The sequence below is a fragment of the Tachypleus tridentatus genome, chromosome 10 (genome assembly GCF_004210375.1).
Source record: "Tachypleus tridentatus isolate NWPU-2018 chromosome 10, ASM421037v1, whole genome shotgun sequence".
In the NCBI taxonomy this organism is placed as follows: domain Eukaryota; kingdom Metazoa; phylum Arthropoda; class Merostomata; order Xiphosura; family Limulidae; genus Tachypleus; species Tachypleus tridentatus.
In genome coordinates, this window is record NC_134834.1 from 102466848 (window position 1) to 102485313 (window position 18466).

The window sequence follows — 18466 nt, forward strand, 5'->3', positions numbered from 1 at the left end:
TATTTTGATATTATTTCGTAACAACAATGGCAGCTAATCGTAAAAGAAAAGTTGACAACGAAAATTGGCAGTTGCATGATGATTGGACTGTGCAATACTATTTTGTTCAACAACAGAAGAATGTGATTTGTCTGCTGTGTCATTCAACAGTAGCAGTGGTGAAGGTATCCAATATAAAGTGTCATTACGAGTCGAAGCATAAAGATTTCCACAACATTATCGGTGATGAATGAACAGCTCGAATTGAATCTCTGTGGCAATCGCTGAATCACCAGCAGAACGTTTTCTCAAAGCAGTCAGCAGATTTAGGTGCAGCAAGTGAGGTCCGTTATGATATTTTGTTGATGATAGGGAAATCGGGCTGACCATTCACTGATGGTGATTTTGTGAAGCAATGAATGATTACTGCATCAAAAAAGTTGTGTCCGGAAGCAGTTCGCAAGCTACAGATGGTGGCTTTGAATCGTATGACAGTTCAATGAAGAATTTCACACCTCTCAGCAGACATAACAAGGTAGCTTACAAATAAAGCAGCCAACTTTGTCTACTTCTCTTTGGCAGCAGACGAATCAACTGACATCAGTTCAACAGCACAGCTACTAGTTTTTTGTTCTTGGTGTGTCGTCATCATTTGATATCACATAAGAACTATTTGGCATGGGTTCCATGAAGGTTCAGACAACTGGGTCTGCTCTATTCATGGAGACAGTATGACTGTGCAGTAGTGTTTCATTGGATTTCACGAAACTGGCAGGTGTGACAACTGATGGAGCACCAGCCATGACCGGAGAAAGTAGCGGGCTGGTAACACTGTTGATGAAGCATCGAGGAAAGCAGAACAGACAGTTGGTGAAGCTGCACTGTATTATTCACCAACAGAATCTGTGCAGTAAAGAACTTGATTTTCAGGCACTGATGGCATTAGTGACAAAAACCATTAATTTCATCAAATCATGAGGGCTCAATCACCATCAGTTTTGAAGTCTTCTTGAAGAAATTGATTCAGACTATGGTGACCTTGTGTATCACTGTGAAGTATGCTGGCTAATTCGAGGGAAGATGCCCAGAAGATTCTGGGAGTTGATTGATGAGGTGAGATAGAATTCCTCAGAAGCAAGAACAAAGACACAGAAGTGATTTCCATGACTGATCCAGCATGGCAAGCTGATTTGACCTTTCTGGTCGACATGACACAACACTTGAGTGATCTGAATTTGAAGTTGCAAGGCAAAAATCAGCTTGTCTGTCAGCTTGAAAATCATGTCTCAGCTTTCAGGACAAAGTTGCAGTTGTTCTGGCAGCAAGCAGCATCAGGAAACTTTGTGCATTTTCCCACTTTTCAGTCACAACTACAGAAGAATCAGGACATTGACACACAAGTTTAGGTTGGGAAGCTAGATACCTTGATTCAATCCTTCAACTCACAGTTTCATGATTTTGACCAATGCAGATTGTTGATGAAACTTTCTGCTGATCCGTTCAGTGTGTCAGTGAATGACTTGTCAGCAGAATATCAGCTCAAACTTATTGATCTCCAGGCATCTGATGAACTGCGTGCTATTTACCGAGAAAACAGTTTTCTTTACTTCTACAAAATGTTGCCTGATACATTTGCTAATCTGAAAGAGAACGCACTTGTCCAACCAGCATATTTAGCAGCATGTACTGCTGCAAACAGGCATTCTCACATATGAAACTGAACAAAAACAACACTCGCAATCAGCTGACTGATGATCATCTGGAAGCAATCTTGTGTCTTTCAACGTCAAACATCAAGCCGGACATTTCTAAGCTCATAGATGATATGCAGCACCATCCATTGCACTGACTTTGTGACAGTTAACATATCATAACATTTCTTAGAATAATGTGGAAACTCTTTGATGTAATAGTTATTTGTGTGTTCTTAAATGTGATGTCCATCTTGTATGAAACAACTGTGGGACGATTTTAATCTTCACTTTTTTGTGGCCCCCAATGGTTACAAGAAGTCTGTTTGTGGCCCCTGACTCAAAAAGTTTGTGCACCACTGCTTTACTTGTACCATAATTAAATGATCATTTATCAAATATTTGTATAACTTACCCATAAATTCAAGTAATTCTGTAACATGTTAAGATGATCAACACAGCTGAAAATACCAGTTTAATGTAACTGGCAAAATGTCCTATACGTAAACCCATGCTGACTTTCGTTTCTACTCTAACATTTCAGTTGTGTAAAGCATTTATCATTAGACTATAATTTTCTAACTATACAAATAAGACTAACTTTCCTATAATGTGCAGGGCAATTCCCATACCCCCTTTAAAAATAAAACATAACTCTCCAACCCTCAGCCATTTGCCCATTCTCTAACCTACCAAAAAATATGAAATTTCAAAGTCTCAAATAGTGACCCATGAAGTAATTCACTAGTAACTAGTTTTCTCATCCAACTATCCTATAAATTAATAGCCTTTCCACAACCTCCACCAATGTGCTTAACTAATATTTTGTGCGACACCTTATCAAAAACTCAACATAGAAACATCAGACTTCATCCTTTCCACTATCCAGTTAATAAAAAAAAAATTCATGAAAAATGTTAGAGAGATTAGTTTGGGCAATTTCCTCTGTGGTGATGTAATTTTGTATCAAAGTTCACTCAGTGATTTTATGAAGTCCATCTCATCAAACTCAAGAATTTTTTCCCACTACAGAAGAAAGTCTAACTTGCCTATAATTTCAAGGGCAACTCTTTATCAATCCTTATATAGGATTAACAACTCTCCAGTCATCAAGCAATTCTGAACTGTCTATTGGCCCACCAAAAATGAAAATAAGACAGGCACACAAGTTTGTTTGTAGCTAAGCACAAAGCTACAGAATGGGTTATCTGTGTTACATCCACAAGGAGTATTAAAACCCAGCAATTAACGTTATAAGCTTTCTGATGTACCACTAACTTACTATGGAGCAAGCACACAAGTTATTAAGGTACTACAAAATAAACTGGATCAAACATCTACTGAACAAATATTTGGTAAATGAGGTTTAACCTCTTCACTACAGCTGGAACATACATTTCCCAGTATTCCCACCCTCTCTTACTGAGACCAGGACAAATGTTTCCCACTGTCAATGCTGTTTACACCTTCCTCTGCTGGGTCCAGGTTCATCACTCCTGGCTATCATCACTAGATGAAGAGCTAGCATCCTCTGATCTCACTGTCTCTTCATCATCACATCTGAACACCACTTGACTCACTATCTCCTAAACTAAGCATATTTACATAGTAATTAGGGTTACTGCTCTCCACTATAACAATGCAGACATGGTGAGCATGCAGTTGTCTTACATTCTGAGTGGGCATCTTGTTGGTTACTGAAGGACTGAGTAGAAAACAGAGAGGGAAACCATATATAAAAATTAGGTGGGATGTCAATAAATACTTTCCAACTCATTGTACTCCTATATGTAATGCATGGCAATATTGAAATGACAATGGAATATGTTTGTCCTAGTTGCAGTGAAAGGATTAATTACATAAATGCAAAATAATGTATTTGGATCATACATTTAATCCAGATTGGAGTCCATTCATATATGTATAACTGTGTTACTGAAAAAGAAAAAAAAATTTGGGAAAGTAACTGATAAGTCAATTAAGCCATCAAATCAGTTCTCTGTTGCTAGTACTAAAGTTAATACAATTTTAGGGTCTATTTGTAAACACATTAATAATAAATCCAAACTAGTAACTATACAAGTCAAAAGAGGTGATTACCTCATTATGACAGTCATTATTTATGCCTCAATTCAAGACTGCATAAAGTTGTTTTTTTTAAAGAAAGGACAGGAACTTACTTTAAAGAGTTTAAAGGCCTACTACTCAGAATATTAGAAGACTGAAATGGTTATCTATATGAAAAGATTAAAATTTCTATTCTCTTGACTAAAAAAGAACAAGAGGTGGAATTAATGGAATTTACAAGGTTATTAAGATGATTTATTGGATAAAGGCTTCTGGTTTATTTTTGCCACATTCTGAAGATAACAGGATGAAGGAATACAGCTTTAAGATTGTAAAACAAGCTAAGCACCAAAATAAACAAGTTATTTTTCTAATAGGGTGACTGAATTATGGAATTAATTGATATCAGTAATAGTGAAATCTAACATTTAAAAACAAAACTTAAGGATAATTAATAACTTCCTAAAAAATAATGTAACAAAAAGTAGCTTATAAGTCCATCAAGGTTGTCCCTTCCAGCTTCCAACTATAACCACCTCTTACTCCTTATGCATTCATCCAGCCTTTTCTCAAATTCAGTTAAATTTTCTGGTTTGGATTATTACTCAAGGGTTGATGTGTTGGGACAGATTTGAAGTTCCAAATGATGCCTCATTGTCTGCGTGTTATATCACATGACACGTGGTGACTGACAGTTTGTCATCAAGTGCTGACACAACTATTAAAACATACATCCAATAACTTCAAGTTACAAGGCTGGAAGAATGTGAAACAAAAATAGATCTACCAAAAAATTTCCTAAACCTAACCTCAACTTTCAAACACTAAAAATAGTTTCTACACAGACAAAAGCTTATTACATTTGTTAACACTACATTCTTTTGTCTCTTATGGATTTTTAAGAAGAATAAATTTATAATAACACTTCCATTACAGTACGTTTGCCATATCCAATGCTTAGGATATTTCACTCATTGCAAAATTTATTTGGCCAGCTGGAATAGAACAAGCACAGTAGCAGTTGGTACACTTTTTATATAAGGGTGGATTTACTTCTTTATTTAGTATGGGAACAACTTTGATGGACCAAGTGGTTGACCATTGTCCATGTTATATAAATTTATAGCAGAGGTTCCAATAATTCACAATTAAAAGCAACTATGGAGCCACACAATAAGAGTTTAATCAGAGTGATACTTCCAATAATAGCAGCCATTAAAAACAACTACAAACTTTCATAATGAAAAACACTGAACATATAGTAGAAAAAATAGTTCCAACGATGGATTAAGAAATCACATAAATGTATCAAAACTAATTATCCTCAACACATAATGCTTTCCTGGAAACTCAAAATATTAGGCCTTGAAGTATTTAAAATTTCAATTAGTCACAACTACTAATTATCTCGGGAGGGGAGGGCTGCAAACTCACCATAATCATGAAATTCCAAGTACTGTACAAGAAATTCCAAGTGCTGTACAAAAGGCTAAAAATACCACCAATACTGTTGGTCTTAGTTCTTTATAGGCAGAAAGATGGTTTTCAAGAATGAATATCCTATATTCTGATAAAAGAATCCATCTTACAGTTGCAAATATGTGGCAAACCTAATGACAATTAATTTGATTAGCCTTCCACTGGATTCATGGGATCCCATTTCTTCAGTTCAAATGTTGCAATGAAAACAACTACACAGCTGGTGACAGCATGGCCAAACATGGAAAGAATATAGATTTTGATGACAATCAAGTGGCAATTTGGAAATATTTAAAGCATGTTAAATAAATTATTTCAGTAAGATATTTTTGTTATTATTTTTGTTGCTTTACACACACCCATTTTCTGCAATGAAAAATAATAACAAAAATATCTTACTGAAATAATTTATTTAACATGCTTTAAATATTTCCAAATTGCCACTTGATTGTCATCAAAATCTTTATTCCTTCCATGCTTGGCCATGTTGTCATCAACTGTGTGAGTTTTCTTTTCTTTGCCACGTTTGAACTGAGAAAGTGGGATCCCACGAATCTAATGGGAGACTAATCAAATTAAGTATTAACAGTTTGCTACATTTTCAACTGTAAGGTGACTTCTTTTATCTGAATATATGTTTATTCTTGAAAACCCTTTTTCTGCCTCTGTGGAACTAAAAGCAACAGTACTGGTGATATTTTACCCTTTTGTATAGTTCTTGGAATCTCATGATTATGGTAATTCTATAAAACCTCCCCTGGGATAATTAGTAGGTGTGATTAAATGAAATTTTAAATACTTCAAGGCTTAGTATTTAGTGTTTCCAGGAAAGCATAGTGTGTTGAGGATAATATGGAAACTAGTTTTGAAACATTTATGCTATTTCTTAATTCATCATTGGAACTATTTTTATACATAGATAAGAAAACTCCACAATAAATTACAATGGTAAAAATACTTTATAATTTTCATTCATAATCAAAGCTAGATGATACATCATCTATCTACACTATCCTTTGCATTTATACTACATTCTACCCCAACTTACAGAAAACTCTTACTCTTATTACAGTATAATTATACATATAAATTGTTACAAAATAAGTTTCTCGCTCTGTAATAAATTAATAATAGTATATGAACACAAAGTTTAAACTGTTCGTACTACCATATTAATTATTATCATAATTACATGTTTTCCATAACATTAACAACTTGCTGTCAAAGATAATCAATACTACGCCATAATTGTTTAATAATGAAGAGGTTTGATAACTAAAATCTGAATCACCTTGATCAGATTGTGGTGTATTATTGACTCTCTGTTGTTCACTACCCTCATCTTCGTTTCTGAGATTGATGGTAGTTTCGTTTGCTCCATCATCGGTCAACTTTACCCCAGTAAACATTGCTTCAGTTTCTGCCATACTCCGTTGTTGACCAGCAGTAGCATTGACACTCATATTATACTTTGGCAAAATGTTAATAACTATTAAATTTCTCAAGTTATTTATTCTTTTAGAAGTTTAACACATTTGCCTAATATATATTAATAGCACAGATAATTTTGTACCACTGATACAAGCATATGTTATGGCTAAACCATACACTTGACAAGCAAACGTAAGTCACATGCTACTATTTTCATATGTTGATTGGTGATTACTAACGCGACGCTTATAACGTCACATCCAAAACAAAAACTGCAGCACCTATCTTCACACGACCACAGGAGTAATGTGTCACAAAAATAATCTTGAGAGGTTCTGATGACATATCATTTAACTAAAATAACCAGGAATAAAAAATCAACGATTTCAGTTAATATTGAAATATTGTTGGTCAGTAACATATGATTTAAAAGTAAAAGTTTCGTATGGTTGTTGTGTTCTGTGCGGAAAAAAAATCAAAACATTCAATTGTTGCAACGTTATTCTTTTGTTAGGCAGATTTGTTTAAATTATGATGAAAATAATTACAATTTTTGTCTACCTGATGATGGTAAATTAGTTTTAAAGTTAGGAGAACTGAAATGTGCCATGTTGCATATTGTAGGTCTATGTTTACAAATAGGATTCAAACAGAAATATCTCTTTAATGGTACTACAACTAACCTAAATATATATATTTATTGGTAATTGTAAACGCTCACAGAATCAAGTAACTGAATATACATGGTGACTAATGTCAGTACAAAAACATCATTAAAATGAAATACTTTTCTGGATGATTGATGTATCATCAATTGAAAAATAACTGATTGATTCTAACATTTTCAATTTAACCTCGTTTCTTGGAATTTTCCAAACTAACTTTATTTTAACGTTATAAGTCTTTTACCTAATATCCAAATTAAAACACCGAATATAGAGAGGGTTATTTGAAAAGAGAAGACCTAAGAAAGCTAAGATCTTGTACGATTGTGAATTTTGAACGCTTTTTGGTTTTATTAATTTTATCTTTAGAAATTAGAGTTCAAGAACAAAGCGGGATTTAGTAAGATTTAGAACTAAAATAGCGGGATAAGCTTTTAATTTAGATTTTAGTAGTGTAACTAAATTAAACGTAGTATATGCCAGGTGGTCAAGGCACTCTACTTGTAATCTGAGGGTCACGGGTTCGAATCCCCGTCACACCAAACATGCTCACCCTTTCAGCCGTGGGGGCGTTATAATGTGACGGTCAACCCCACTATTCGTTGGTAAAAGAGTAGCCCAAGAGTTGGCAGTGGGTGGTGATGACTAGCTGTCTTCCCTCTGGTCTTAAACTGCTAAATTAGGGACGGCTAGCGCAGATAGCCCTTGAGTAGCTTTACGCGAAATTCAAAACGAAACAAACCAGACTATATGTTACGGCTCTTTAGGCTTAGTTATAATTACACTTGCAGTGAAATTTTAAGACAAAGTAAATACATTGTTTTGTTCAATAAATACAGTCTAAATACTAAGTAATAGTTATACTTAGGATTAACAGTGTTAACAACAGGCTACTGAGATTTATTCATAGTATCGAGTGTACATTTTAATTTTACAAATGATGCAATGGTTAAGACTAGTTTGGAGATTAAGCGTTCCCAGTTTGTCAGATGCGATAGGTGCAGTGAATGGTTTATGTGGGAGCTTTGGACTACTATGTACTCTTAACACTTCTACGAAAATTGGGGCCCTAATAGGCCCCAGTGCAACTTGAAAGGTTATTAATATTAGGCTAATAATTTTGTATTTAAATGAAATTGCCATTAACTGACCCTATCTCTTTATATTTTAGGGAGCAATAATATTTTGACTTTTCAGACATTTGCGAAATAATATTTTAAAATTTTTTAAAACATCCACTAAGGGTATTTTGGGGCCTATTAGGCCCCAGATCAAAAAACATAAAAATGACTTTATTTATTTCCTGATAATTCTAGAACAGGCCTGGGCAACCGAAAAAAGCAAATTATAGTAAAAATATATTAATTTTACAACTTCTTTTCAAAAGATGGATATTTAGGATAATAACTCTACTCCAACAATAATTTTAGACGGTTTTGATTATTGCCTAGTTTGCCCACGCCTGTTCTAGAACATTCTAGAAACTTTACAGAAGTATTTAGAATAATCTAGAATATTCTTGAAGCTTCTAGAAAATTCTAGAAGAATCCACAAATCCTATATATATAGGAGCTGAAATCTTCAAACCGTGTCAAAAATGATATCTCTTGATGAAGCTGTACATTTATTGACAAAACCATCCGACGATGAAAGTGAACATGATAATGTCGAAGTAGTCTTTACTACTCTGAAAGTTGTGATGATGATCCTTCTGAAGCCGAAAATGATGAACAAATCGCGCCGTACCCTTCTGAAAGTGAAGAAAGTAATCAAGAAGATCTTACTACGATGCCAGTGAACGAACTTTTGTCCAAAGATAAGAATTTTAGTTATTCAACAACACCTTCAAGGATCAACAGGAGAACCGCAGCTCTCAATATACTCAATGGGAACCCAGGCATTACAAGGCAAGCTGCTCCAAGAGTCTCTACACCATTCGAAACATTCAAAATTTTCATTTCTGATAATATGATGGAACAGATCATTCACTCAACAAACATCGTCATGAAAGAACCAATTTTTGAAGAAGACCTCTGGAAATGGATCGCAGCTAATCTTTTCCTTGGAATAAGCAAATCCAAAAATGCATCGATAGACGAAATGTTTCCAACCGAATTCGGTTTTCCATTTTTGCGAAAACTGATTACACAAGACAAATTCAAAAAAATGTACTCAAAAATCAGATTTGACATCCACTCTCAAAGAAATAGAGAAATCAAAGATGCCGCCATCTCTGGAGTCTGGAATTTTTTCATTGAAAATTGCAAAACAGTTACAACCCAAGCGAATACCTGACAGTGGATGAACAACTATGTAACTTCAAAGGAAGAGTTGGCTTCAGAACATACATTCCGACAAAGCCAGGCAAATACGGAATAAAGATTTGGTGCCTACCAGATGCAAAGACAAGTTACCTCCTCAACGCTCAAATTTATACTGGAAAGGTTGGAAATACGACAGAAACAAATCAAGGTGAAAGAATAGTCAGAGAACTGAGTCAGCCATTTCTTGGAAAAGGAAGGACAATAACGACAGATAATTTCTTCACAACAATGACACTTGCCAAGTACCTACGAACAAAAAGAACAGGACTTGTTGGAACCATACGGAAATCAAGAACCTTCCTGCCTCCTGAAATAAATGCAAAATCTAGAGAGTTATCACCAAAGTTTTTCTACCATGACAACATCACTCTTCTCAGGCACTCAGACAAACCAGGAAAATATGTGCTACTACTGAGTTCTCAGCATCAGTCTGGTGAAGTAGAAGAGAATGGAAAGCCCGAAATCGTCAATCTTTACAATACAACGAAGGCAGGTGTCGACACTCTCGATCAACTGGTGAGATATTATACAACAAAGAGGCGATCAAAGCCCTGGTCAGTCTGCATATTCTATAACATTCTAGATCTTGCTGCGTACAATGCTTTCGTTCTATACTCGACAAAACATTCAGAATTTCTTCGTCAACATAAATCAAGAGCCAGAAGAGAAGTTATACGGCAATTGGTGCTTGAAATCAAAGAAATTTACTGCAAAGATAATGACAAAACAACCTCATGTGAACCGCCTGCAAAGAGAGCAAAAAGAGGACGATGCCATTTGTGTGGCAGATCAAAAGATAGACAGTCGAAAATTGTTTGCTCAAATTGTAAAAAAAAAAAATGTTTCTCAGAGCCATTCTAAAGTTGTTTGTAATGAATGTTGCTAAATCACTGTGTTTCTATTGGAAAAATATATGGGGCCTGATAGGCCGCAAAATCACTTTAGTGGATGTAAATATTTTTTTCGTAGGAGTGTTAAGGAAAGTTAAAATGAGGATGCTCAATTTATATGTAGAGTTTGCAGGTTGGTGTAAAAGTTGAAGGCTATTCTAACTACAACTGAGGAAATAGTAAAAAGAGAAGTATAAACTGTGAGAAATGACAGCTTGATTTTAGGGGGAGCTTAAGCTTTTGCATACAAGAAAGGCATCAACTAAGATTAACAATGACATTCAGGAAGTTAGAAAAGGTAGTATTAAGACTGAAAATAGTGAACGTAATTATAAATACCCTATTTTATTGAGTAACAGGTTTCAGCCCTTGTGTTATGTAGACGAGGAACTATTGGAGAGGGGAATAAAGAAGGATATGGATTATGATTTTAAAGAGATTACAGTTATAGGTGATTCCTTGACATGGTATTTGGATAAAATAGTCTATGAAGTAAATAGTAGGACTTGGTTTCATTGAATTTCGCTCAAAGCTACTTGAGGGCTATCTGCGCTAGCCGTCCTTAATTTAGCAGGGTAAGACTAGAGGGAAATCACCTAGTCATCACCACCCACCGCTAACTCTTAGGCTACTCTATTACCAATGAATAGTGGGATCGACCATCACATTATGACAACCCCACGACTGAACGGCGAGCATGTTTGGTGTGACGGGAATTCGAACTCGCGACCCTCGGACTACGAGTTCAGTGCCTTAACTATCTGGCCATGCTGAACCAAATAGTAAGAAAGAGTTACATTATGCTACCATTTGGCATAGGTGAAAGACATAAGTGACAGAGCAAGAGATATAATGAAAGTGACTAGGAACAATGCGTTTTTGTTGTATATGTAGGGGCTAATGGTACAGGGAAGAGTAGGTCAAATTGAGATCCATAAAATTATTTTCTCTCAAAAAAGAGAGTTAGAGGGAATCTGATTAAAATGTTTAAGATTGTTTAATGAACTGACAATGTTGATGTAACAACTCTTTTCATACTTAACAGCGAGAATTATAGAACTGAGAAACTAAAATATAGATGTAGGCAAGATAGAAGCCGTCTTCAGCTAATACAGTTCAATTTTCCAAATAAGGTGGTTGGCCTAAGGAATGGATTGCCGTTGGATGTTGTGAAGGCAGTAAATTTCAATTAGTTTAAAAGAAAGCTTGATTGATATGTTAATGATAAAGGCTGACTTTAAATTTATTTATTTAATAGTTTCAGTTTGCTTTAGAAGATGGGCTTTTTTTTTACTACCACGAAATTTTGCATTGTTCAGACGCTTTTTTTCTCGACTCTTATAGAGCTATATCTTTATTTTGTAAAACGTTCCTACAAGGACTACGCTTATATACTTGTATACCACTACCTACAATAACACATCATTTTATAAAGCAAGTATCCATACCTAATGCGAGAAATAAATATCACTAATAAGTTTCTGAACTCAAACGCAAGTCAGGGAAAGGTATTTAACTTTTGACTAACAGAAGCAGATCCAGAACATGTCCACCCATTCTTCTGGTGAGCTACTGTTAATGGCTATCCAATATCAACTTTTTGCTGAAGCCTAAGAATGCTGGTCACTTATCAAACAAGAACTGGTGAAACTCTCCGCTTCCTCCAGTGACGAAGATAAGAATATTACAAGCCAACTAAATCTATAAAAACCATAAATCCAGTGTCTACCCAGGATCAGACCACTACCAAAACTATATTCCCAGTTGGTGACCATTTGAACAATGATCCTTGCCAGAACTCTGACACCACCACTCTAAAAATATCTCTAGTCTAATTTTTGTTGAAGGCATTCCAAGCACAGTAAGATACCCATAGATAGCCAATAAACTTTGCCGTCTCTTCCCTGCAACGATATTCACCCATTTACACTATCTACCAAGAGGAGGAATGGCCGTTAAAGGTCAACATCCCCAAGGGTTGAGTCTGTAAGCTGTGGCCTAGCTCAGCCTTCATTGGAGCCAAGCTAACCATTCATGTAGCTGGAAACTGATTACCAGGTAAAGACCTCATAATTCACAGAGTACCAAAGAATCAATGCAATCAAGCTAGACCAGATCAAGTCTTTTCTTACTGACTTTCCCACAACACTTGTCAAATTCACAGTCACCAACATGAAGAAAGCCAACAAAATTCTCTCTCTGGTATTTCGTTTTTCTTCAAACACCATCAAATAGAAGCAGCCAAACTTCACGGACCACGAATAATACAATGCAATAACTTGTACCACTATGATTCGATGTGTCAGGTGTGGTGAGTCACGCCCAGTCAGCAAGTGTAAATACCCTCGGGAGCAAACAAGATGTGTCAAACTGCAATAGTTCTCATGCCACTTCATATCGTGGATGTATGAGTTCAAGTCTCTAATCTGAACTCAACCTATCCAAGCCACAACCATCAATCTAAAGAAACAGTTCCAGGACCCTGCACCTCCATAACTTAGCAGCCCATCTACTATTCGCATCAAAAGCAGGAAATCTCTAGATCAGAACCCAATGACGTATGTCGATGCTGTTAAATCTACACCAAGGACTGCCAACCCTCCATTTGAACTTGAAGTCTTCTATACCAGAATAACAGCTTTTATCACCAACGTCCTTATGATCCTTTGTGGAAACCAACTCACTAAGGATTACTTAGCAACTGAAGTCTGTGCTGCTGATTCATATTACTTCGAGTACCTTGAGATACGTAATTCCATTCTGCTAGCGCTGATATCATTACTGTAATGAAACTTCACTTAAGGAACAGGGTAATTTTAAAATGGTTCATAAACCTTGTATACATGGACGACGAAGTATCGCGATGTTGTAAAAACCTTACATTCTCCAGTTGTCATTACTCAATAATAACGAAATAATAATTTGTCAAATTCACCCCATCAAAGCGCCATCTCTAACAATTGCCAATAAATATGTTTTCACCGAATAACAAACCCAAAATTAACATATTCCAAAGGTATACACAATCATTACAGCCGTCTTATGAATTCAACCATTACTGCAATATATTTTAGAGGACAACAACCTCGTAACACTAAGCATCAACAACATGACATATGCGCACCATAATGCCACTGAAGTCATCGTGGATGTTGCAATAGCTTCCATCTCTCTAGTCAGACATACTAGTAATTTCAAAGTCCACGACAATATCGATAGGACTCACTATCTCATATCCTTGTCCATTTGTCCTGATCACAGAAACATAACACAGCACAAATCACTAATATGCGAATATTTTCACACCAGCCAGTTACTTCTCAACGAAACCATTTCTAAACGCTTATCCTCAATTAGACCTAGAGCTGCTCGCAAAAGCGACATAGATAATTACACCAACGAAATCACCAACGCTGTGGCTTAGGCATTTAAAGATACCATACCTAGTAAAACATGTAATCCCGACCTCAATGCACGGAGGCTCGATCCCGAAATCCGCCGACTAACTATCAATAGGAAGCATCTTAGACTAGAATTCATTTGCGCATGCGACCCTGCCACTAAAACTGTAATTCATAGCACCAGTAACCACATCAAAAACTCATTAAACTACCACAGGATAAAACTGGAACAATCGATACAAATATATCGATAATTTTCACCCTGACTCTACCTCATTCTGGCACAAGGTCAAATCCCTCACTAATGCTCATCCAGTAGTAGCATACCACCAATCAAATACAAGATACCACAGCCATTACGAATAGGTTGAAGTATTTGCTGAATACTTTGAAAACACGTATGTAACACGGAATCTCACATCATTCGACTCAGTTCACTTTCACTACGTCAACCACTATGTAATTAGCAACCTTGATGTCTTTATATTAAGGTTTCCAATGAAAATCAATCAAACCAACCAACCTTCTTAGCTATACACACGCTTAATATCACTGAGAGAAATTAAAATCAATTTAAAAATGGAAAGCACCAGGTAAAGACGATATCAGTAACATAGTTTTAAAATACCAACTCAAATCTAAGCCACGTAGTCACAATATCCAATCTGTCGTTTTTATTAGGATATTACCCTAAAATATGGAAACTAGCTCTTGTCAAAGCGAAAGCTAAGAAATATAATGACAGTGGTAACCCTGGTAACTATAAACCTGTTGGTATATTTAACTCCTTAAGTAACTAATAGAAAAAGTGATAACCAATAGGATTAACTTTAAAACTAATAGAATTTTGAACAACAACAAAAATGCAGGCCTGACAAACAGGCAAACAACAGATCACCTAGTGAAGCTTATTGTATCCGAATACCGAGGCTTCAATCGTAAGCAATCCACCATTGCTGCTTTTCTTGATGTACAAAAACATATTTGATTCAGTATGGCACGACGGCCTTACGTTTAAAACACACACTATTTATCTACCGATTCATTAGGTTTGCTGGATATCCCGTTTTATCACCAACCGTACAACTAAGATTAAAATTCAGGAAGCAGTTTCTAACCCCTTAACCTTATTAGATCGAGGGCCGGCACGGCCAAGTGGTGAAGGTACTCGACTCTTAATCCGAGGATCAAGAGTTTGAATCTCCGACACACCAAATATGCTCACCATTTTAGCTGTGTGAGCGTTATAATGTGATGGTCAATCCCACTATTCGTTGGTAAAAGAGTAGCCCAAGAGTTGGCGGTGGGGGGTGATGACTAGCTGCCTTCCCTCTAGTCTTACACTGCTAAATTAGGGACGGCTAGCGCAGATAGCCGTCGTGTAACTTTGCGCGAAATTAAAAAAGAAAACAAACCTTATTAGCTCTAGCATTCAAATATGCCGACGACAGAAATACACGTGGTGCTTAAAGCAACCCAAATTCCGCTATCTCTAGAGTCCAACCAATACTTTACATTGTATCACTGCGGTACAACAAATGGAACGTTGCCCTCAACGTATTAAAACATACCTGAGTGCATTCCATAAAAAAATGTTTTAAAAATCAGGAAAAATCTCAATAACCTGAAACTAAAGTTAAGTAACACAAACATTAAAAAACACAAAGTTAAGTAACACAAAGTTAAGTCACACACACATTAACACAAAGTTATGTAACACAAACATTAAGTAACACAAAGTTAAGTAACACAAGCATTAAGTAACACAAAGATAAGTAACACAAACTTAAGTAACACAAACTTAAGTAACACAAGCATTAAGTAACACAAAGTTAAGTAACACAAACATTAAGTAACACAGAGTTAAGGAACACAAACATTAAGTAACACAAAGTTAAGTAACATAAGCATTAAGTAACACAGAGTTAAGTAACACAAGCATTAAGTAACATAAAGTTAAGTAACACAAACATTAAGTAACACAAATATTAAGTAACACAAAGTTAAGTAACACAAACATTAAGTAACACAAACATTAAGTAACACAAAGTTATTAACACAAAGTAACACAAAGTTAAGTAACACAAACATTAAGTAACACAAAGTTAAGTAACACAAACATTAAGTAACACAAATTTAAGTAACACAAGCATTAAGTAACACAAAGTTAAGTAACACAAACATTAAGTAACACAAAGTTAAGTAACATAAGCATTAAGTAACACAATGTTAAGTAACACAAACATTAAGTAACACAGAGTTAAGTAACACAAAGTTAAGTAACACAAGCATTATGTAACACAAAGTTAAGTAACACAAACATTAAGTAACACAAACATTAAGTAACACAAACATTAAGTAAAACAAACATTAAGTAACACAAACATTAAGTAACACAAAGTTAAGTAACACAAACATTAAATAACACAAACATTAAGTAACACAAACATTAAGTAACACAAAGTTAAGTAACACAAACATTAAGTAACACAAATTTAAGTAACACAAGCATTAAGTAACACAAAGTTAAGTAACACAAGCATTAAGTAACACAAAGTTACGTAACACAAACATTAAGTAACACAAAGTTACGTAACACAAACATTAAGTAACACAAGCATTAAGTAACACAAAGTTAAGTGACACAAACATTAAGTAACACAAAGTTAAGTAACACAAACATTAAGTAACATAAATTTAAGTAACACAAACATTAAGTAACACAAACATCTTACAAAAACCATTAATTTGTTAATTTTATGCCGAATCTGTCATGGAAGAAACTTTTTAATAATATTATTAGCAAAACCAATACAAGAATTAACTTTCTGAAACTCAACAAAAGATGCACATTTAGACACACTCTGACAATCTGCAGAGCATACATAGTGAGTCCTGGTCATAGACTGAGTTTGAAACTAAATTAACTTTGGGTCCTTGTCTCTGCATGAAATCAGTTTTCAGTATTTACTCTTCCTTGGTGCCAATTATCTACAAATCATTAGACATAAAGAAGTTTCCTACAGTTCTGATAACTTCCATTTTGCTAGAATTTTATATTAACCTGCTGATCTCCTCTCCTCTCTCTCCATCTCTAGGGGTGACTTCCAACTTTTCGTCAACAAATTAATTAGAGCAGTTAAGGTGTTTGAATCACTCAACATACAGCAATGTTTTCTATCAATCGGCCAATGGACGACTTTCCTCAAATGATGAACTTATTTTCTGATTTGATGTAGTTCCCAATTTAATTTTGTACCATAAATCCACCTCAATCCTGTCTGTTTGATGTGTGGTTAACTCATGCTTTTTCCTTCGATCTAGGTGAGCTCAAAGGCACATCCTCAAGATATGGTCTTCTTGTCTTGATAACAGTTGTTGGTTATTTACAGCCTACACCGTAATGACTGCTATAATATTCCTCTTATTTTTCTAGTAAGCTCTGAAATAAATTCTTATTTCATACAGGTTATAATCTATAGTTTTTCAGAGCGTGTCTTTTAAGATGCTTTCTCCATTATGTGCAATTAGTTGCTTGATTAATTCTTTATTTAAGATTTTTGTTAGGAGTCACTGATGTTTCAATATTACAGGATCTGATAATCCCACAACTTCTAAATGGAGACTTTAACATTTATCTGAAACCATAGATAGATTTAAGATTCATCACCAACTGGAATGCTTTCGTTAAAGATTGCTCTAACCAAATTCTCATATCCTCGTCTGTTGTGGCATGTATAGATTGGTCATGTGCAAACAAATTCATCATTCTGCGAGAAACATTTGGGTAAGGCAATTGTACAAGTCTTTGTAAATCTTCTAAATCTTTAGATCAAGTCTTTTCTTTCTTCTATACCCTCTTTGACAATTTTTCTCTGGATACTTCCTTCTGACATGTCATTATGAAACTGTTGGATAAGGCAGTTAATAATGTTTGGTTGTTGTTACTGCACTTGTTTTTAAGTCATAGTCCTTTAAAATTCACATCAAGATGCTAATTGTGTTATTCTCTATTACATCCATTGACTCTGTAAATGGTTTTGAGTTTAACCTAATTCCACTCATAGTCAGATGATTTCTCGATTGACCAATATTTAAAGAATTTAACTAACTAACAAACATAATTTTTGTCACAAAAGGTTTTATGGAATGTGTAAAATAAAGCTCCTATCAGTGGCACACTGATGTGAATGTCCGTTGGCTCACATTACTAAAAACCAGCGTTAGATACCTGTGGTTGGTAGCGCACAGATAGCTTACTGTGTAGCTTTGTGCTTAAATCCAAACAAACCAAATGTGCAGATTTTTTTTTTTTTTACAATGCTCCAACAGGTACGCCTATCATCGTTAGGTGAGAAACAGGAACTGAGACTAACAGAATATAATTTAAGAGTTTTTGTTGTTAAATACGAAGCCGTACAATGGTCTCTCTGTATTATGCTCATTATGAATATTGAAACCCTATTTTCAACCTTATAAGTGTTAAAAATGACTGTCACTTGGAGGCTTAAATAGGAGAGTCACACGAGTATCTGTAAT

The 18466-nt window shown here is 35.2% G+C and overlaps 1 protein-coding gene across 3 annotated transcripts in view; it reads right to left on the bottom strand.

The window, feature by feature from the left end:
- Positions 1-18466, bottom strand: part of LOC143229990 (tumor protein p63-regulated gene 1-like protein) — a 65066-nt gene that overhangs the window by 38670 nt on the left and 7930 nt on the right. Inside the window, exon 1 of one of the 3 annotated variants that reach the window (XM_076462927.1) lies at positions 6508-6898. The exons of 1 other annotated variant lie outside the window; for it this stretch is intronic. In XM_076462927.1, coding sequence (XP_076319042.1) covers positions 6508-6679 — 172 coding nt within the window. In that variant the 5' untranslated portion in view covers positions 6680-6898. Of the gene's footprint in view, positions 1-6507; positions 6899-18466 lie in introns of those variants that run through there. One more of the 3 variants, XM_076462929.1, reaches the window with a different exon arrangement.